The 22237-nt window shown below is 56.3% G+C and overlaps 1 protein-coding gene across 1 annotated transcript in view; it reads left to right on the top strand.

The window, feature by feature from the left end:
* The first annotated feature begins 5495 nt into the window (after nucleotides 1–5495).
* Nucleotides 5496–22237, top strand: part of SRRM4 (serine/arginine repetitive matrix 4) — a 46691-nt gene continuing 29949 nt past the window's right edge. The window contains exon 1 of the mRNA XM_066199711.1: nucleotides 5496–5724. Coding sequence (XP_066055808.1) covers nucleotides 5594–5724 — 131 coding nt within the window. The 5' untranslated portion in view covers nucleotides 5496–5593. The remainder of the gene's footprint in view (nucleotides 5725–22237) is intronic.

The following is a 22237-nucleotide window of genomic DNA, read 5'->3' as shown; positions in this document are numbered from 1 at the left end:
AATTGCCAGCGGGGAGGGCAGTGAGAGGAGAGCAGCCCTGCTCTCCCCAGCTCCGGGGCACATCCTCGGGGTCCTGGGACCTTCTACCTGCAGTCGGGGGCTGCCTGTGCCCCCTGCAGCCCGGCCAGGAGCTCTGGAAAGCCGGGCCCTGTCTCTCCTGCTCGGACACATGTGGCTGCGGGCTCTGTCCCCTCCGTCCCCCTCTGCCAGCTGTGTCTGACCTTTCGGCGGTGGCACCCGGAGAGCAGCGGCGGCTGTGCAGTTTTGCCGCACGGTCCCCGGGGGCCGCCTCGCCTCCACGGCCACCGCCACTCAGAGGGGAAAAATCATATTTTCAGCTCCAACCCTCCATCCCCTTTTCCAGTCTGGAGCTTTTTCAGAGCCAAAGGGAAGGAAAGGACGTGGCCTGGCTTGCCTGCCTCCCTCTGCTCCTGTTCTTTCATTCCGCTCTTCCCGGCGGCTGCGAATGGCTTTGCCTGGGAACGCTCACAGTGTCTGTGCCTGCGCCTTTTTTTTTTTCTCGTACAGCCTAAATATCCGGGCCGGGCGGCTTCGGTGGGTAAGCAGGGAGGGAAAAAGGCTTTTGTTGGAGCAGACGCGTGGGCAGGTGAGCTGCAGAGCCCCCTCCTGCCGACAGAGAAGCCGGCTGCTTCCACGGAGGCCAGCACAGAGAGCCGGGGTGGGACACACCTGGGCCTGGGAAGGGGGACACAGGGGCTTGGCAGGTCCCTGATGTCCATCTGGAGATGATGGAGAGGCATCCAGTGTCTGTCTGGAGATGATGGAGAGGTATTCTGAGATCCAGGGGCTGGCTGGTGCCACTCTCATAACGGTTTTTCACACTCAAACCCCACAGGTTTCCCTCTTCCCTGCACAGGCACAGTGGAGCCAACACTGATGGAGGGGATGTGGGGACATCCCCATCCTTTATCGACCCAAACAAGGGGAGCACAGGTCCTCCCCCCCAATACCAGCCCCAGCAGCCCCCTGGCAGCAGGTCCAGCGTCCTGAAGCTCCCAAGCTGGGTACTGATGGATGGCCTTTGTGGAAAGGGGATGCACCCCAGTGCCCACAGCCTTGGTGCTCTCCAGGGAAGGCTGCAGCTCCCCTTCCCACTGCCCTTATCTTCTGCCTGGAGAAACCTGGGCAGGCTGATGGAGGGAGGGCAGAGGGTGGTCACTGCCACCATCCTGTGCCCAAGGGGCCAGCACAGCCTTGCAGCTGCCCCAGGGCCATGGGCACTCCTGCGTTTCCTGCAGATGGAAATGGCTTTTCTGCGGGTGGAGAAAGGAAGGACAAAAAACAAAAAGACACCTTTGGTGAGTGCCTTGACCTTGGATGCACCTTGATGTGGGGATAGGCAGAGCAGGACACTTGGGTGCTGGGCTCTGCCCAGGGCTGAGGGGTCAGCCAGGAGCCTTGCAGGGAAGAAGGCCATAAAACAGTTATTTGCCCCTGGAAAGGTGGTGAATTCCTTCTTGCAACAGTTTGATGCTGCAAAATCCATTTACCAGGCTAAAGATGCTCCAGCAGCAGCGTCCTGCCAGCATCTGAGGGTTTCTCCTAGTTTGGCACACAGTACACGTTGTCCTGTTGCTGTTCCTTCACCCTGCAGGCCACTCCCCACTCACTCCTTTCTCGGGAAAGCCAGCTTGGATCCAGCCCCACAGAGCATCCTCTGGACAGCTCCATGGCCAAACCAGTCCAGTGTCCATCCACATCTCCCACAGCTTCTAAAGCAGAGAATCACCCCTCCACCTCCTCCTCCTTTTCCTCCTCCTCCTGCCTGGCCAAAGCAGGCAGTGTCAGGCAGGGCCCCCCTCCTGCCAGGCAGGGCTGGCCAAGTCAAGGCAATAATTGGTAGGTGCTTCTGGAGGGCCACGAGCAGAGGGCCCTCACAGCCTTTGTTTATTGACTCTTGACCATAATGAATACTTCCAGAGATAATTACTGACTTTCTGCCCTTGCAGTAAACCTGTTTGGCTGGGGAATGGGGGGAGTGGTCCCATGCCAATGGCACGTGGAGGTGGGAATGGGGTGGATTGAGCAAAACCAGGCTCTGGCTCTTCCCACTGAGTACAAGCCAAATAAGGAAAAACAAACAAACAAACAAACAAACAAAAACCCAACAAAAACCAACGTCCAACATTTACAGAAAAATATTTGTGCAGCTCCAGGACAAGCCCAGCTTTCTTCTCTCTACTAGGGGGAACAGATTAAAACTTAATCCTAGCTAAACACATTTTCTCCTTTCCCTCCCTTGGGGTACCTCCTGCACACACACAGTTTCTTCCTGCTGATTCCTGCTTCCTTTGGCCCTGGGCTTGTCCTCCTCAACAGCAGCCCAAAGCTCACAGTGGGCTTTCACCAGAGCAGGGACCACTCTCTTCCCTCCATACCCTCAAAATCAAAGCTTGTGTGTGGGAAGGGATGAGGGCACGGGGTCCTTTAAATGTGGAGAGGGAAAAGCAGGAGAAGGCATGGCTGGAGTTCCTCTGTCCCTGAGCCAGGTGGGTCCCTCTCACATTTCCCAGCAGGGTTTGGATGCTGAGGGGAGGTTTGGGAGGTCAGGAGGGTTCTGGGTGTTTAATTGTGGGGTACAGGGGGTTGTAGGGCTGCAGAGCCAGGTGTGGCAAGCATGGCCGGGGGCCAGCAGCCTTGGGGAGAGCCCGGTCTGCAGCCCCCCAGGCACAGGGAGGAAGCCCTTTGTGTCACTCAAAAAAAACCTCCAAATAATGAAAGAAGAGCTCTTTAAGGAAGACAGTTTTTATATTTTGTATTATTTATATTTATACTATTGCATTTTCTTTTATTAATATGTTCTGATTAAGAGGGAAAAGTGCAATTATCCTTTAAGTCCCAGTTTCCCTGTTCCCATCCCAGGACTCACTCACTCTGCTACAGTTTATTGCAAACATTTGAACCTGGCAGAGCCCCACGTTAACTGCTGGAGATGTAAATAACCCGGGCTGGCATTTATGGCACTCCCATGGGTGAGTAACTGAGGGCTCTGTGCTGCTGGCAAACAGTGGTCCCATAGGGCAGGCAGCACCTGCGGGGGCTCCAGGGATGCTGTGGTCATGTCCACCCCCATGGGACCATTCCCACAGCCCCCACAGGGACCCCCAGCCTCAGTTCAGAGAAGCGTTGGCAATGCCACGGGTTAACAGACACACCAGAAGCGCACAGCATCCCTTTTGCTGATGATATAGTGCTTTTTCTGGGTATCTTGTAATGCTTTCTCAGGCTGTTTATTTATGAGACAATTTATTACTGCACAGTTATTCTATAGCAGGGAAGTCTATTCCTGGGAGCCTCCGTTAACCGAGCCAATTGCCTAATTGGCTCACTGATGTCTCCACAAGGTACGCCAGGAGAGAGGGCTCTTGTAACGATCCCAGCCTTCCTCCTGCCCACACACCACCCGTGCTGCTAATTTAATAGTGCAAACATTTATTATTCCTTTTATTTGGGACCTAATGTTAGGGCGATTAGAGCCGTTCTGGGATCGCTGGTGAAAGGGGATGAAATGCCCTGGAGTGCCGCTGGTTGCAGCTGGCGGTGGTTGGGCTCATCCTGCAAAGCCCAGGAGATGGTGGTGCCTTGCGGGGTGTGTGGTTAACGAGGCACCAGCCGAGGGCTGGGGCTGACAGTGCCGCTGGGGCTCCTGCCTGACTCTCACCCCACGTTTGGCTCATTCCCCGACAAGCCACAGCAAGACTGGGGGGTGTGTGTACTTACACCTGATCTCTATTTACTGAGTTTAATGTGCTCTGAATGGGAAACGGGTTCCTAATGAACACCCTGTGTTCTACAGAAATGACTGGAAGGGCCAGAGGAAAACCAAGCTTGGATTTGTCCAGGTGGGGAGTCCCTGTCTCTGCCCAGCTGCAGGAGAAGAGCGCTGGGGCTGCTGCGTGCGCTCTCCCTCTAGGCAGCTCTAGACACCTCTGAAGACCTTTCTCCTGCTCCTTCTACCCTTTCCTGACTGTGACTGTCCCTGGAGCATCCCCGCTCTGACATCTGCCCGCGGCATGTGCAGCGTGCCCCGGGCTAGAGCAGAGCCGCAACTCCGAGCCGGCCTTTCCCAGGCATTGCCCTTGGGCGGTTTCCCGGGGGGTGCAGCCTCCCAGCGAGCATCTCTGCGCTGTGCATGAGCGCTGTCCTTCCCTGTCGGATTTTTAGGCATTGTCTGGCAGAGCTGACAGTGTTTCTCTAAGCCCTGCTGGATCCGTGCCCGCTCTCCCCGCTGCCGCTTCCCCAGCATCCATCTCCAGCCGCCCGCGGCCCCGCGGCACAAAGCCCGGCCCGCGTGTGCCGCCCGTGCTGCGGCTCTCGGAGCGGGGACACCGCTCCTGACCCCGGCCACCAGCGGCACAGAGCGGGCAGGAAGCAAAACGGGGCAGGGAAGGAGGAGTTGGCAAACAACGCCGCCAGAACGAGCCGTCTGCTTATGTTGTATTCGTCGCAAAGAAGCGATTAAGTTTCCCCATGATTTTCCTTCTTCTCCGGCTCCCACCGCCTATTGTTCCTGGCTCCATTATACCCCGCCGCTTACATAAACGTATCATGCGGGTTTCTGAGGCACAATGGAGAGAGTCTCATTCATCCAAGGTCACCGGCTTTTACTTGCGCTTCAAAGCATGTGGTAGAAGAAGCGTTTTCTCCTAAAGACGTTTATATTGTACTCAGCCCAGAGGCTGAGGGAAATCGCAGCGCTGCACTTGCACCGCCCCAGCTTTCTTCCCTCCCCACGCGTCCGGTCCTGGCGGGTCAAATCCTGCCCTGGAAGGCGAGGAATTGTTTTCTGTGCTGGTTGGGACCCCACTGTGGGATTCCCAGCCTGCCACTGCACTGGAGCCAAAGAACTGCGTGCTCCATCCCTGCCCCTTCCCAGTTAAATAGGAAGGGAGGTGGAGAGGAGGGGGAAAAAAGAGCTTGTATTTCAAATTCGCTGTCTCGTATGGGTCTCGGTACGGACGAGTTACCGAGTGGTCTCTACGGCCTCCTGCTGCTTTCTCCCTCAGCCGTGGCTCCAGGCTCTCCCTTTCTGTTCTTGTGTCCGGTTGGGACTGGGCAAACACGAAGGCCACTGGCAGCGTCTGTGGGGGGACGGGGACTCGCTGTGTCCTGGAGGGAGAGGGCAAAGTGCAGCGGTATCCCCGATCCAGCAGCGAGCTGGAAGCGGCCTCTCGGCTGGGGAAGGAAATGATGGGGATGGCGCACGGACGGTCCTGGGGGCTGCGAGGGGGTGGAAGCCCCCCAGGAGCTCACCCGGTAGGGGTGAGCAGCGTGCGGGAGAGCCGACACCAGGCGAGCGGGGTCGCGGGTCCCGCGGAGCCGCCCCCTCCCCGGGCTCGGCTCCGCCGCTCCGGGCGCAGCTGCGGCGAGGGCGGTGCCGGGGAGGGGACGGCGGCGGGTCCGGCCCCTCTGCCCGCCCCGCCGGCACAAAACGGGAGGCGGGGGCGGCCGGGGCCGCACTCCCCGCAGCGGGCCGGGCTGCGGGCCGGGCCGAGCGGCGCCGGGGGATGTAGCGCTCAGCACCGCGGACAGCGGCGGGGCCGGCCGGGGGCTGGCCGCGGCTCCGGGGGCCATGGCCGGCGTGCAGCAGGGCGAGAAGCAGCTCTTCGAGAAGTTCTGGAGAGGCACCTTCAAAGCCGTGGCCACGCCGCGACCCGAGAGCATCATCGTGGCCAGCATCACCGCCCGCAAGCCGCTGCCCAGGTAAGGGCTGCCGGGGCAAGGGAGGGGGGGCTCTGGGAGACCCGCGTCCTTTTCCACCTCTGCTCCCCTTCCCACCATAAAGGGAGTCCTGAGTGTGTCCCCCCGCCACCAGCAGTTCGTGGCTAGAGGACCCGGGGCACCCTCCCCATGCCTGAGGCTGGGGGATGCTGGCTGGCTGAGCCCCCCTCCCTGGGCAGGTGCTGTGTTCCAGAGCAGAGCAGGTTTAGGAAACTTTGGCTCAGTGGTGCTTGGAGCCTGGCAGCTGGCTGAGCCCCAAGGGCAGCAGGGTGAGGGTCTGCAGAGCTCTAGCTGGGCTACGGAGTGGGGGCAGTGGTGGGGTCATCAGCTGGGAAGTGTGACCAGCTCTGTGCAGAGCCCTGGGGTGTGTGTCCTGCTGGTTGCCTTGGCTCTGTGTCAGCCCTTCACCTGAGACCCTTGGGAAGGTGAAGCCTGGGGAGGGAAACAGCCCCTTAGGGCTGGACCCTGCCTTGTCACGGAGGGGAGGCTGGTGTCCCCCAGGGACACAGTGCACAGAGCCTGGTCACTGCCATGGACTGGGACGGCTCTGGGGATGGTGGCCCCACGTCCCACAGCCAAGCAGCCTTGATTTTGCTCATTCGGTACCTGTCCTGTCCTTCTGCTCCAGGAAAGTCGGTGCCCCCATGTTTTGCCAGAGTAGCTGAGAATCAGAGAAACCTGTGAAAAGAGGCGACGGGGCTGCAGGTACCCCTTGAACCTCTCTGCCAGGCTGTCACACAGGCAAAGGTCCGTGTGGCTTCCTCACAGCCATGCACACTCTAATTTAGACCAGCTTTATTTCACCGACTGTCTCGGTATTTGTTAAGAATATCCTGCTTATGCTGCTTTCATAAAGAAAGGACGCTTTTGCTAGCTCTCCTCTCTCTTTGCTCTGTTTTTCCTCTGCCTAGCTGGTGTGGGGAACCAGCCAAAGTTCCGTGGAGGTGCTGCATCTGTAGAGGAGAGGGGCTCTGTCTGCAGGAGCCTGGGTGTTGGAGGCTCAGCCTGTACTAGGGAGGAGAGAGATCCTTTGGAATGAGCCATTTCAGATGCTTCCCGTGCCAGAGGAGGCTGTGAGCCACAGCAGCAGTGGGCATGGGGGTCCTGCCACTTGTGCAGTGTGGGGGTCCCTTCTGCCCCTTCAGCCCAGCTGCTGAGCGTGAATTTTTTCCAATCTCTCTGATTTCCCTTAATCTGGGTAGGAAAATGGGAAAGGCATGGCTTCGGCCTCTAATTGAGAAGAGCAACTCTTGTTTCCACAGGCAGTGTTTGCAGGGCTTCAGCCTTTGTGGCGGAGAGGAACCACCGTGTTTTCCTCTGTCCCTGCATCGGGTATGGTCGGCACCTGAAGGGCTGAGCGCTGGCTTACTACACACACTCCTGCCTGGAGGTGCCTGAGTGAGCCGTGCTGCTTAAATATCTTGCAGCTGGAGGTGTAAGAAGGCAGCAAATTCGGGTTTGGGGGAAATATAGCCAGCCTGGGTGCCAGGAATGATGCCTGGCTCTATCTCGCCAGCAGTTTGGATTGTGCAGACATCCTGGTGGGGCTGAGCACCACGGCTCGGGGTGTTTGCAGATCCATTAAAAAGTTCCCAAATGTGTGCACCTCTCCATGCTGTCGGTAGTGACAGCTCTAGTGGTAGTGAAACAGTTCAGGAGCTCTTGGCACACAGCAGAACGGCCCCTCCAGCTTGACTTTGCTGTGGTTTGCACCCCGGCACCCGCAGATCCAGGTGCCCACGCCGGGCTGTGCTCCGGCCATGCCGCTGCCGGCTCAGTGGTTCCTTTTGTCTGTCCCCTGGCGGCGTGTGCTGCCGGCCGGGCCCGGGGATGTTCCCTGCGGAGTGGGAGTTCCCGGCTGCACGGAGCGGGGTCAGCCCGGCGGGGCTCGCCCCGGGGTCTGCGGGGCACTCGCTGCGCTCACCCTGTCCCAGGCTCTGCCGCTCCAGGGGCTGCCACCAAAGGCTGCAGGGACAGAGATGCTGTGGTTCCCAGCTCTTCTCAGCGGTGCTGCCGGCTCGGCTCGCATCCCACAGGGCTCCGCCAGGAGCCCGAGGCTGCCGTCTGGGCAGGATCACACCTCTGAAATGCCAGATCTCACAGCCCCGGGGGTGGTCCCCACTGGGCTGCAGTGATGTCCTCAAGCTGGCACAAAGCTCATAGTCCAGCAGTAGCCAGAGCCAGGCTTCTGCTCCCCATCCGTGGAGAGAACAGACCCAAGGCTTGCAGCAGCTCCTCTTGTAGTGGTTTTCGTGCCTGGCTCCACTCTGGGCTTGTTTTTCCGGAAGGTTTTGCTGCGCCACTGCTTGGATCAGCCTCTCTTCCCTGACGATACTCCCGGCTAATTTAAGAGCAAATGACTGTAATGCCAGAGAGGAGATGGGGAGACCAGTTAGCCAAATGAAATATTAAGATGACCATCTGGATTCCTGTTTTCTCCCACACTTGACAGCTGGTCCCCTGCAAACACCCTGCCCTGGATCTGGCCCCATGCTTCCCACAGCAGCGGAGACGCTGCCATGGTTTCTAGGCCAGCACTGCCCACCCTCCCATCAGTTTTTCTGGCTGAGCTTGTGCCCTTCTGGAGTGTCAAGGGGCTCAGCTGTGGCATGGGGGGTCCTGCCAGGGGCTCCCCCAGTGTCCATAGCCCAAAGCCATCCCTGAGGGTGCCCTGAGAATGGCTAAGGGCTCAATCCTGCATCCTTGTGGGGCAGCAATGGGGTTCCCTGGCCAGAAAGTGATTTTTTTCCTTCCTTGCCCCATCCATCGCCACTACCTTCCTGCTGCTTCAGCAGGTAAAGCCTTTTCCAGCTAAATTCTCATCAAGCTGTCTTGGAGGTTTGGAGGGTTAAAGCTCTGCTAAACCCACGGTTCATCCTGGAACAAAAGAGTACATTAATACCTTCCCTCCTGTTTCTGCTGGGGCTGGGGGGGCATGAAATTCACCCCCCCCCCCCCGATAGCTTTGTGCTCAGAGCAGAGCTCTGCCAAAGTAAATGGATTATTGACCAGTTTGCAATGTGAAAGGAACAACCGAGGTGATGGGGAAAGGGGCTTTTCCAATTAACCTTTTCCCACACAGGGCCTGGTGGGGCTTGGCTGTGCAGCTGACGGGGAGGGACTGGGTGGTGAGGGGAGGCTGGAAAAGGCTGGGGCTGACCCAGAGTTTGCCTTTGCAGGGGAATTGCTCCAGCATATGCAAAATCTCAGTGTGGGATTTAAGGGGGTTTTGTGCCCAGTGTGCTGGGGAGGGATGGGGTCAGGGACAGGGACCACCTCCCCTGCTCTGAGCCCCTCTGCCAAACCGAGGTGCCCTCAGCCTCTCTCACTGGACCATGAGGATGGGGCTTTGGCTCTGGTGAACTGAAAATGCCTTTAAAATCTGTGTTAAGGTGCCACCGGCCTCTGCCCAGCCTTTGGGGATGGGTATGAACACCACGCTCTGGCCTGTGCCCCGGAGCAGGATCCGCTTTCCTCCCACTGGGCTGGGCTTTTGTCTGCATCTCTTCCCCGGCCGTGACCTCGGCGGGGCTGGGAGCCCTGTCCCTCCTGGAAGCCTGACTTCTTCCAGCGCTGCTACGAATTTCATCATCACCGCTGCCGGGGCCTGGGGACATCCAGGCAGGAAATGCTCCAGCGTATCCCAGGGAACTGGAGCTGGAGGGAGTCTGGATGCTTGCAGGATGATTCTGGGGGTGGTTTAATTCTCTGCTGCCACACTGCCAGTCACAGTACTGCTGGCATGAGCTGCCCTGTCCCCAGAAACTCAGCCAAAATCCACTTTTGGGCACTCTGGGGCTGGGGCCTGTGGGTGCTGGTGTCAGCTCCTGGGGCAGCCGGTGATGCTGAGTGAGCGCCGGCAGCGCTGGGGGAAAGGAGGCTCCTGCATCCCTCCCTGCCAGATGGTCTAAGTGGGTCACATCAGGGCAGCGCTGGGGATTTGTGCTTTAACCCTTAATCCCCCGGCACGCACCGTGCACGGAGGGGGAGGGATGTGCTGCTGAAGCGGGATTAAGCCATAGTTTGCCATTGCGGGTGATCTTGGAGAGGAGTCTGGGTGCTGCGGCAAACGTGCTGGGACAAGGGTGACGTGTCCTCCCCGCTGCGCTGGGACAGGGCGGGAGCAGCCGTGGCACTGCAGGGTCAGAGGTCTCGGTACTCCAGTGAGCGCAGAAAGCAGCTGCAGCTCTCCTGTGGCCTTTGCAGTGACTTTTGGCCATCCCAACCTCTGGCTTCCCAAGACATCCTTTGGCGGCCGCGAGTCCCCAGCGGGCTGGCAGCCCCTAGGCAGGGACGTGGGGTGTGCTGCCGGGGAGGAAGCCCCCGCTGGCAGCCCTGCAGTGCGGATGGCCCCCCATCCCCGTTAATCCTCCCCCTTGTCGGCCGGGCATCTGTTCCGCGGGAAGAGGCGGCGGCGGGGCCGGCCGCCTGGCTGCCATCTGCTGCCTCCATCCCAACGAGCCCAAGTGCTAATGAGCCCGTGGCCCCGGCCCAAGACGGGGGGAGAGGGGCTTGAAAAGAAAAGCGAGGGGGAGAAGAAAAGCCCCTTCCTCGGAGGGGCTGTCAATAGCGAGGCTTTTGTCTGCCCCTGCCCTCCGGCTCCAGCTGGACGGCGCTGGGAGCAGGGAGAGCTAATTAGGCAGCTCGGGAACTGCCGGGAGGCTGGGGGCAGCTGAGTGAGGGGAAGAGCTGGGAATGCCCGCAGGACCCACCCCCTGCTGCTCGCAGAGCCTTCAGCATCCTCATCCTCCTTCTTTCCCCCGGCCCTGTCCATCTGCCTCTCCTCTGGACTGGTGTTGGGCACCATGACCCTGCTGGGAAATGCTGTGGGTTTGGAGACAGGTAATTTCTGGCCTGTAAAAGACCACTTGAGAGCTCAGCTGAGCTCTGCTTGGGGCCCAAACCATGGGTCCAGCTTCCACGCTCGTCAGCAAGAACACGGGCAAAACCTGCCCTGCTGTGAGAGTGAAAGGCCACAGCAGCTGCTGAGGAAACACGGGATGAGGGTCTCCCTAAATTCGAGATTTGCTGCCGCCCCACCTCTGGCCAAGGGGGAGCCTGTGGTGTCCACACTTTCAGGGGAAGCACCGTATCTGATCCCTTCAGACGAGGGATGAAATCAGGTGGAAGGAAGCAAAAGGGAGGAGAATTCCACTGGCTGGCTGGAGGATGGTTTCGTAGAAATATTTTATTTCACCCTTGAACAATTCCACTGAAAACACTGCCCTGGCTGCCAGGAAGCCCCACATCTGCAGATACTGGGAGTGCCAGGTTTGTGAGGGTAGCACTGGTGGGGTCTGGCTCCCTGGGGGGGCTGTACTGACCATGGGGTCCCCTCCCTGGCTCAGCAGCATCCCAGCACTTGTGTGAGGCTATTTCATGGAGTATGGAGAACCAGGCCAGGGTGAAATATGACAGTTTAGGGTCTTGCGGGGCTGGGGTTCATCCTTGCCTGGCTCAGGTAGCAGCACCAGCTCCAGCCAGCCCCCATCCCTGCTTTTATCCCATCCCTGGAGAGGCAGGAGAGCAGGACACTTGAACCCCACACACATGTTCACACCCCTCCCGCAAAGTCCTGCTGATGAATATTTAGGGCTGTGAGGCCCTAAATAATAAATAGCAATGATGACCTTGATGACAGGGATTGGTAAGGAGCTCCTGCCCAGCACCAGGTCCTGTGGCTGCCTGTGTCTCCTTGCTGTCACCATCCTGCCCCCATCGTCTGGGACAGCCTGTCCTGCTGCAGCTTGACTCCAGAAAGAGCCTCTGCAAATCCCACTCTCACTGTGTGGGGGTCCCCTCTCTCACCAGGCTCCCTGGGCTTGGGAGATTTCCCTGGCCTTCTCTGCTCAGCCCCATTCCTACCCCTTCCCACATCTCCATGGTTGGTGGCTGGACCTTTCTATACCTCCAGTTCTCGATAAGCTGGACTTATCAAATGCAACCCCCATGTCACTGAAATGAAATCATTTCATGCATGACCACCCTTTCCTTTTTTGTCTCTCTCTCCCTTTTTTTTTTTTATTTTTTAATTTTTTTTTCACTTTCTCCCTGTGGGCACTGAAACCTCTTCAACACTGCAAAGCCTGACCTGGACAGAAAATCCCACCAGTGTTTCAGCTGCAGAGAGTGACAGGGCTTTTGCCAGAGCTGCTCTGGCATGAGCCCCCAGGGACTCTTTGCTGTTCTGAGATGGGTCTGCTGTGACCCACAGTTCTTCCCTGTGACCCACACACAACTCTCACCCCCTTGGGTCCTCCTCTGGCCCTAAATCCCTGACGGTGCCATCAGCTGGAAAACAGGGCTGGGTTTGATGCCTGGATTGGAGCCCTTTGGCATTCCCAGCAAAGGGCAGGAAGAAAGGCCAAGTCCCGGCATCCAGCTTGTGTTTGCAGCCTTGCTTGATGATTTCATAGGTGTCTGCAAAGGCACAGAGGTTGTGCTGCCTGAAATCTGGCAGGTGTGGTGGGTCCCAGCAGCCCAGCACCCGGAGCAGGGCTTTGGTGTGGATCTGGCACATGCCGGGGATGAGCGAGCTGGACCATCACCCCCGGCAGCGTGGTCAGGCACAGTGCCCACATCTCTGCCACCATCTCCTGGCAAAGGCCACACGACCCTCTGTGGGACACCGGGTGCTGCAAAACTGGCTCCTCCATCAGGCACTTGAGCCGAAAGCGCTGACAAACACGGGCAGTTTAAAAATAGCCGTTTCTTTCGCACGCGGCGGGAACACTTTCCCTGCCAGCGCAGCAGGGACTGCAGGAAGGGCTTACAAAAAATAATGCAAGTGGCAAAAAAGAAGATAAAAAACAAAACAAAAAAAAACTCTGTTAAAAACTGTAGTGGTGTTTGAGGCGAGCTGAAATGAGTCCCTGGTCTGGAGGCAGCGAGGCTGGGGCTCCACCAATGACCTGTTTAACTCTCCATGTTTAATTTATGTCTCGTCATTAATAGAAGAAGAAGCATCTGCTGCCCAGCCCCAGCCAGGGGTATCTCCTCATTCACCCCTGAGTGGGGACACTGTGGACAGGGTCCTGCTGCCTGTGGGGCTGCTCTTCTCTCTCCTCCCTGGGGCAGGGGAGGCTCGCTGGTATGGGCTGTGGGGGCTTCCTGCTGCTGGGTTCCAGGGCTGGGGTCAGGTGCTCCTCCCACAGCCCACAGGGGGGCTGAAATGCTCTGAGACCCACAGGCAATGACGAGAAAATGGGTTTTCACTGCCTCTAACATCAAATTCCAGCAGCTCATCATCCCGCTGGAACTTGATGGCACTTTGGCAATGGGCTGCTTGTATTGAATTTATCTCTGTGCCCACGTGTGTTGGAGGGTGACTGGAACAAAGTGGGGCAGGAGGCTGGGATTTGAGCTACATCACCGTCAGGATGAAGAATTAGCTACTGCCCAGCAAGAGAAATATTTTTGCATTAAGAGAGATTTCACAGTTAAAGAGCTTCTGCTGCATTAATCTGTGGGTCAGCTGGAGCTGCCGTACAACACCCTGCCCGCCAAAGCTGTGCGAGTGTAACACCTATCTGGAAGAGCATGTAAAGATAACAGAACTTATTCTCCACAGCTCCATCAGCTGCAGCCAGCAGAGCGACCCTGCTCTGCCAGGGCATGGACATGGCTGTGGCCCAGAGCATGCAGGAGGCAGTTTGGGATTTGGGCAGACCTGAGGCAGGTGCTTTAACTCAGAAAACTTATTTCCTTATAAAGCATTTCCCCTCTTCAAATCACCCTGCTCTGATCAGAGCCTGGTCAGGATTGTTATGATGGGGACAAGCAAGACAACTGGCTTCAGCACTTCTGGGAAGGGATGGGGTTTTTATTCGCCAGAAAATTCCAAGACTGGTGACTTACAGAAAATAAAACCCCAAAGCAACAAAACTTGTCATGTGTTACCTGCCCTTCCCTGTGTGTGGGACAGCCTCCGTGGTTACCCCTCACTGCCCACCCCATCCCTGCCTTTGTCTGCTCATCAGCCATGCCCTGGCCGGGTTAGAGGGTGATTGTGCAGGGCCAGCGGAGGGGCAGGAGGATAATGCCACAGTGAGGGAGATGCAGGGGGTCTGGGTGGGCACCACCAGTGGAGGAGGAACAAAGGGAGCTGTGGTGTAACCCCTGAAACGGGGAGGTTTGCAGCCTGACTTGCTGGGGAGCGGTGGAACCCATGGGCTGCTGGCCTGCCTGTGCCCTGTGCCTCCTAATCGAGGATGAGCTTGGTCTCCTGGTGACCTCCCCTGGCCCCTGGGAGTCCCTGTGTGGGGTTGAGCTCTGCAGGGCGCAGGATGTGTTGGCTGCATCTCCCCTAGGATCCCTGGACATCCCCAAATGCAGAGATTCAGTTCTGTCTGGTGGCTGGAGAAGCTGTTGGCATGGTTCTGGACCAGTTCTTGTGCTCTCCCAAACACTTCCTGCATGTGGGTCAGGAGCCAGTGAAGGTGAAGGATGTTCTTCATATCTTTTGGAGGGGTTTTGGATGTTTTGGCGAGGCCAGGATGCCAGGGTCCCTGTCTCTATCCCTGCCCTCACCGTGAGTGTGGAGCATCTCTGCAGCTGCAGGGGCAGAGCCAAAGGCACAGCACTGGCAGCACGTGCCAGTGGAAGGTTTAGCTCCTGCTATGTGCTGCCTTGTGGCAGTAGTATCTCCCCCATTGCCTCAGGAGTTCACCACAAGTGCTTTTTTTCCACCCAGAGCCCCAGTTCCGCCATCCCCCCCAGGGGGTCAGATGCTCTAAGGGCTCTGGGAGCTGTGCTGTGGGGACAGGTGGGTTAATTTTGCAGCGGAGGCTTGTGGTCCAAAGTGCTGGCTGCCGGCTCTCTGGGCTGTGAATGCCACCCAGGGCACATCCATCCCTGATTAATGGAAACTGAAAAGCAGGATCCTAAAGACCCGTGGCTCCCCTGCCCCCTCCCCACTGCTGGCTGCCACTGCCAGCCTTTGGCCTGTGTTGCTGCCAGGTTTGTCCTGCATGGAGCAGAGGACAGTGGGTGTCACCTCACCTTCCCGTGGTGGAAAAGCAGGCAGTGGAGCCCGTGGACACAGCCTGTGCCCTGCCTGCAGAGCTGGCACTGGGACTCAGCCAGTGCCCTGCTCCCCCCACTCGCCCTCCCCACCATGTTGGTATTGATTTGACCTGAACTCCCTTTAATGTGCTGTGATTTCTTTCAATTAGGCTTTGAGTGAGGTCTCTGCGACGTTCAATAGAACTGGACCAGTGCCTGGACTAGCACAGCCCAGAGGGAGATGCTTACAGATGCTCCCCATCCCCAACAAGAGCATCCCCCCAATGCCCTATTTTCTCCATGTCCCATGAGGATGATCCCACTGCTTAAAGGTTGCCCCTTGTCCCCTCTGCATTTCCTGGACTGGGAATTTCCTGGACATTTCTTTTCCCTCTGCATCACCACTGGACTGGTGGCTTTGCCATAGGGCAGATTCAGGGTGCAACCCAACTGCAAACAGGAACTGAACCAACCCTGAGCACTCCTCATCTTCACATGCCCAGCAAAGCTCTTTTCCCTTTCTCCTTGGTGGCTGTCATGTCCTCAGGGATGCATTCAGCCAAGTCAGGGCTTGGTGTCACATTGTTTGCAGCAAACTGATGGGCAGGGTGCTTGTTTCCAGAGATTGTGTGGAGCAGAAATCCCTGCCCTTCATCTCCAGCTGCAATTACCGAAGCCAAGTCGATGCAGTTGATGGTAATAGGATGGTAACACTGTCTGAATTTGTATTTAATGCTGATTCCAAGGGTCTATAATCTTCATCAGCACCACATGACTTTTTATAGAACAGAAAAATGTGAGAGCGGTTAATGAGCTGTAATTCTGGAGAGCTTCTGCCTTGATTGGGACTAATTATTTTCTTTATAAAAATAATTAACCATCCACACAACCTATAGAGTGAAAGGCATGTGGCATTAATTAAACCATGCAGTATTTTCTCTGCACCTTTATCTCCTGTTCCCCAGCACGTCCCAAACAGACGGTCACACGCTGTGGAAAGCCAGGCTGGGCACAAGCTGGCATCATGTGAGGGCTTGTGCTGGGCACAAAGGGCAGGCCCTGGGTGAGGGGGCTGCCTCCAGATCCCAAATCCAGAGCCTCTTGACCCTGCATGTACTGTAAAACCCCTCATTTGGGTAGGAAAGGCAGGTTTGGGTGGGGTAAGGTGACGGTGCTCACACGTGGGCTGTCTGTGAGGACACAGAGGGGATACTGGGGATGCCAACAGAACAGCCAGGGGCATCCTGGCAGGGCACAGGGCTCTGTGCTGTGTGCTGTCATTCGCTGTGGGGCATCAGGATATCCCAAAATGGAGGTGGTCGCTTTGGACAGGCCAAACCTCTGTTCTCAACACTCTGGGATCCCGGGATGAGTCCCAGGAGAATGTGCCCCAGCACCGGGGCTGTGCGTGCTTAGACACACACTTACATAATACATAATTGTTAACAAAACTAATTCCTCTATTTTCCTGGAGGTATTCCGAGAACTAATGAATATATTTGCATAATCTTGATTTTGTTTATGAATAATTCTGGATTATCCAAATGTGAATAACACCAGGGCTTTGCCACTCTAGATTGCCTTTCAGCTGAGGATAGCAAAGCATTTTACAAATATTAGTTCAGCCTCACAAATCTCAGCAAGCAATAAAATTATTATTACACCCAATTAAAGATGGATGGGATGGAAACTGAAATGATTCTCTGCAGCCCCTCCTGGCAGGGTCTGCCACAGGGACTTGCCTGCCTCTTCCAAATCTTCCCGCTAGGAAGCAGCAAGCCAACAAATACCATCCCCCCTTTCCTTTTTGGGATGATTTAAAACAATGTCCAGGGTTGCATCGTGTTGGGGATGGGTGGGGACCTGAGAGCAGACAGGAGGTTTCTTTCTGGCTCCGGCTCCCACACAGCACTGAGCACCCCACAGCTCTCTGTGTGGCAGGGACGGCACAGCTATACCAACCTTTTCCTCCTTGGAGCACAGTGGGAGGAGAAAAGGCCCTGTCTTCCCTTCCAGAAACTCTCCTTTACTCAAAATCTCCTCACCAATCCTTCCTGGGCAGGCAGCCTGACCATTGAGGTGTTTCCCACAGGACCAGGGGGTGTTGCAGGGAGGGGACTGGAGTCAAACCAAACACTCCCACTGAGGAAGCTGTAATTCGGGAGCTTCCCAGCTCAGCTGTCACAGCACATACAGGGAGAGGCAAAGGGCCCTTCTGGCCAGAAAAAGCCCTTGTCAGCAAGTGAGAGTGGGAGTTTAAAGCCCACTTTCCACATCCCTTGCTGGCCTGGGAACGTTTCAGTCTCATGGCTCAGCAGCAGGAATCTGTTGGTTAATTCCTTTCCACAGGAGCTAATTTCTGCCCACACTTCCCTGCATGGGGACATCAGCTCCTCATGGTGTCACAGAGCCCTCCCGATCCCAGGTGGCCCTGGCAGTGCAGCCCTGTGCATCACAGGGGGCTGGATGTTCAGGAGACAAGTCCCAAGGTGTCTCTGTAGAACCCCTTCTCACCAAACCCTGCCCAGGTGATGCCCTGGCTGGGGACACCCATTTGGCACCCAAGTTGGGGACATCCATTTGGCTGTACCCCTGAGTCTGTCCTGGGGGACATTTGAGCATTTTTGAATGTTGGAGTCATTTCAAGCTGAGCCCTTGGAATCACTGTTCCCTAGCCACAGGCTACTGAGCACCATGCCTGCGTCCTGGCACATGGGGTGGCTCAGTGGCTGGTTTATAAACAGCATCTGGGGACCTGAGTGTCCCTGTCCCAAGCCTGGATGGATGGATGGATGGATGGATGGATGGATGGATGGGGCAGCAGAGAGACTCAACCAGAGGCATTTCCAGGGCAGCTCTGCAGACAGCTGGCAGCTGCATGAGCAGGCTGTATTCTTGGAGTTACTCGAGTGTTGGGACCTCCAGTGTGTTCTCCCCTTTTCTTCCAAAGGAAGAAAATTAAGGGAGAGGAGGAAAAACTTTATGTGAGTGGCAAAGAAAGCATTGCTGCTCCAAGTGGATCTTCTCCAGCCGCCTTCTCCTTGCTGCTTCCAAAGTGCCTAATTACTAATTCATTTTTAAAGTGATCTCAGTGCTCCCAGGAGCTCTGGGTAACTGTGTGGTTACAATTCCCTATTTGATTAAAATTTAACGAGTTGTTATTGGCAAATACACTATTTCACTGGGGTTTGCCATGCCAAATAGCATGGGGTGTGGACAGTGGGGGGAAGAGGCACATCTGATGGACCCTGGAGCAGAGGCTGGCACTGTGCAGCCCCTTGGCTGTGAAGGTGCTCTCCAGCCTGATCATGTTGCAGGTAGTGCCAAAGCACTTCTTTTCTAGGACATCCATGAGTTCTTTTTTTTTTGTTAAACCTTCCTAAAGCATTAAGCATCATCCTCTGGTGCTCCTCAGCTTCTGGCTCCCTGTGCTGTGTTGGGAGGTGCCCAATCACAACCGCTGGGCTCCCTCCCAGCCCCTTGGTCCTGGCCTTTGCCCAGCTTGGTTTTGCCCTGTGCTGCTTGGTGGGCAAGTGTTTAATGGGAAACGAAAGCTCAGATCCAGAATTTTCCTAATCACAAGCACTGCAAGGGCTGTTTCAGGTTGCCCCCATGCCTGGCTGTCAGCTCATCCCCTTCATGGCTGCTCCAGGCTGCCTGGGGGCTATAGCAAGGAAAGGATCCAGGAGTGTTGTTCGAGGCCAGCTGGGAGGAGAGTGGCTTTTGGGTACGGTGGGGTTTAGCATAAACTCTCAACCCCAGGCCTCTGGGTCACCCAGGAGCCCAGAGTCCCCCAAAACACGGATCAGGGATGTGCCAGATTGCTGTGCCATGGGGCAGCGTGCCCATGTCAGCACTTTTGTCTGCATTTGCAGGCACCTGAAACAGCCAGAGCTCCTCTCGTCGTATTTCCTGCTGGAGGAGAAACCTGGCTCCTGTACAGACATGGGAACCCGCAGGGTGTTTGTCTAAGGAGGAGGATTTGAGGACAGGAACGGCTCAGGATTGTCCCCCTGGGAGCAAGCCCGGCCCGGCAGTGTGCAGGTGCTGACGGGCAGGAAGCTCCGCAGGGACCTCCGAGCTGGCAGCGTGGGAGGCACAAGATGCCGTAGAAACCCTTCGAGATGGGGCAGCAGTCCAGGTTTTCTTTAGAAACAATGTGACCATGTGCCATATTCCTCAGGTTTCTCGCTGTTGTCGCTGGCGGGCAGTCAGCAGAGCCATCCTGGGTCGCCGGCAGCGAGGGAAAGGGACACCGAGCCCTGCAAAGCGCTCAGGAAGGAAAGGGGACAGGGCATGGGGCTCCCGGTGCCCCTGGGGACAAGGAGACCGAGCCGTGGGGAGCAGGGAGAGGCTGTGCTCACCCTCATGCCTGACCCTACCTAGAAAGGCGATCCATGGAGGCATCGCTTTCCCCCGTGGAGTCTTCCCTCTGCAGGGATTGTCCATCCCGTGCTGCGCAGCAGGAGCCGCCGCCGCTGCCAGCTGGTGCCCGGGACAGAGCCCTCCCCGTGGGCTGCCACCTCACAGCATCCCCCGGAGCATCTGGCACTGATCCTGCGCCGCCACCGGGGCCTCTTCCAGCAGGGAAGCTCCTGTGTTCTGATTCAACCATGCATAGTAAATCAACTGCTGGAAAAGAAAGAGCCAAGCTGCTTTTTTGGCCCGGGATGTGCCGAGAGCAGTCGTTAAACCTTTCTGGAGTGCAAGAAGGAAAAGGAGCCGCATGCAGGCTTGTGCCAGGACACAGGGTTCCCAGGAGCGGGAGGGGGAGGAGAGTCACGACCGGCAAAAAATTTTATGAAAAATGTATAGTACAGAATTGTATTTCTCTTCTGCGTTTCAACTGCCTCAAGAAACCCACGTGCCTTTCTGCAGCTGGTGCCTCTGCTGATGCACAGAAAAAAATAGCAGGGAGAAGATTAAAATTGAACTGGCTTGGAGTCTGTGTAATCAAGGAAAATATCTCGGTGATTTGCTATTATAATTTTCAATAACAAACTGCAGGGCACCTGCTGCACAAATAATAATGGATTGAATGAGGTGGGCAAAGAACCTGCCATGGGTGTTTGTGTGTGCTTGTGGGAAGCACTCACAAAATTCCCCATCTCCTAATTTTGAAGAGGTATTTTTAGTGCGTATTTCAAAGAGCTTTACGTAAACACATCTGCTGGAGTTTTTTTTTTTTTTTTTCTGGGAAATGTCTTTACAACTCTCTTTTCTGTCCCCTCCCTCTCCGGGGACAAGGGAATGGTCTGACCATTTTCTTTTTCAATCAGATAAGCAAAGCCAGAGAAAACATCAGAGGCTCATTTTGCTGGTGCCAAAAGGCTTCTCAACACAAAGGGTGGATTTTAGAAACACTTTGAGCAGCTCAGATCACCCTCACTAGAGCCCAGGGCAGAAGCACATGTGATGTGGCTGTGGCAGAGAGTGCAGGGATGTGGGAGGGTGGGCGTCCTGACCCACCACTGCCTTCTCCTGCACAGCCAAAACCTCCAGGTGAGGAAAGGAGAGGGAAGATGGGATATTCTGTCACCTGTCCACGCACTTTTTGCATGTTACTCAGGAGAATTGGCGAGAACATCCCTGGTGCAGGCAGCTGCAGGCACAGGACTTTCTCCAACCTCCCTTCAGGATGCCTGTGTCCTGACGTTCCCAGTGCCAGGCAAGGTATCCATCCTTTATCATTTAATGCCAGTGAAACATTCGCAGCTTTTAGGCTCATAAGACGCGTTTTAACCTTTTCCCTTTGAGGGGTTTGGTTGGCTGAAGCTGCTCCTGCCTTTTCACTGGGGGATGTAGAGATGATAGGAACACGAAGCTAGCCAGGGCTGAAGCAGGGAACGTAGTAAAGTTTCTGTATTGGCTATCCCAAATCCTCTGACCTTGGAAGTGCTGCCAGTGCAGGTCTGCCAAGTGCACTCAGTGCCCAGGGCCTCTGAAGTGCTTGTGCATCCAGCACCCAACCCAGCGGCATGTGCAAAGGAAAATAAAAGATAAAAAAACCCCCAAACTGCTTGGTTAGCATGATCCAGACCCAGTTTGCTTACACTGCAGCTTGCAGGGCAGCTGGGAAGGGCACAGGCGCTGCACAAGGCCAGCGACGGCTGGAACTGCTGGGGTTCATCCTGCAGAGGTGAGGGACAATGCAGCTGAGCGGGGAGATGGTCTGGTGCCATGGTCTGGCAGCTGAAAGGTCACTAGGGAGAAAATATTCCTGCTTTTGTCTCCTCTTGAGATGAGCTACTGCAGGGCAAAGGCTGATTGATGGAAGGTTTGTGGCAGGAGACGGCTGCGGGGCCAGGGCAGCTGGGCTGGGACTCGGGAGCCTGTGGGCAGGGGAGGGCAGTGCCCAGCCCCAGCAGCCCCAGGATGGCAGCACCCAGGGAATGTCAAGTGCACACCAAACCCGCCCTGAGTGCTGTCACTGCGGGGCTGGGGGGGACGGGTGTCACTGGGCTCAACTCCCCGAGCAGCGTGTGTCACCAAGTGCCACATTTCATGGCCGGATGAGATGGCATTTGGCCGTGGCATGCAGCATGGCAGCCCAGGATGGAGGGACGGGCATGGTTTGGGGGTTTGCTCCCTGAGGCAGCAAATGCTTTGTGCTTTTGTCTTGTCCTCTGTGGACAGTGCCAGGATCTGTCTGTGGGCACGGGCAGTGCTTAACTGGTCTCCATGGTATCCCCACAAACCGGGGGTGACATCCCTTCCCCAGTGAGGGGAGGCAGAGGGGGTTAGCCTCAGGACACTGCCAGCAGCAAAAAGCCACCTATCCCTTCTCCTCCATGTGGGCATAGTGGTTTATGGTGGTTTCACCTGCTTTCACATAAGGAATATTTGGGTTCCTTCCCACCAGTGACCTTTCCTGCATCATTTGTATTAGGGTAGGCAATAGATCATTTCCCTCTGCTGCCAACACATTCTTTTAGAGAGGGAATACGTGTGAGAACCCAAATCTGACACCACAATGTGGAGATGGGCAAGCTGGGCTGTGAGAGGCTTGTGCTGGTGGAGAGTTGAGGGCCCTGTGTACCTGCTGCTTCTCTTCCAGTCACTGCAGCACTGGAAAAAATGGCCATGAGCCCAAAAAACCCCTCCTGGACCGGAGACTGCTGGGATGGGAAGGGACAGGATGAGCCAGCTGTGGTGGGTGGTTGCACAGGGCATGTTCTGCACTGAATGGGTGGCAGGCAGCCCACAGGTGCCCTGCAGTGGGGGGGGTCTCCCATCAGGAGCAGCTGTGCTGTTTCTGGACAGGTCTGATGGATAGGCTGGATTTCTGCACGGGAGAAAGAAAGGGAAAAGAAAAACGAGAGCAAGTGATCGAATTGCCAAGTGAAAAAGAAGAAGCTTGGAGGGCAGGTGGGATGGGTTGACAGCTGCCTTGTCCTTGTCCAACTGCCTGTGGCCAGGAGTGAGCACATCCTTAGGGACAAACATGCAACCAACACACCGGGGAGAGAGGCTGCGCTCCTCACTAGGAGTG

Source organism: Chamaea fasciata, unplaced genomic scaffold, assembly GCF_029207755.1.
Source record: "Chamaea fasciata isolate MVZ Bird 193981 ecotype frontalis unplaced genomic scaffold, bChaFas1.0.hap1 SCAF_18, whole genome shotgun sequence".
Lineage (NCBI taxonomy): Eukaryota > Metazoa > Chordata > Aves > Passeriformes > Sylviidae > Chamaea > Chamaea fasciata.
This window is presented reverse-complemented; position numbering and strand designations above follow the sequence as displayed.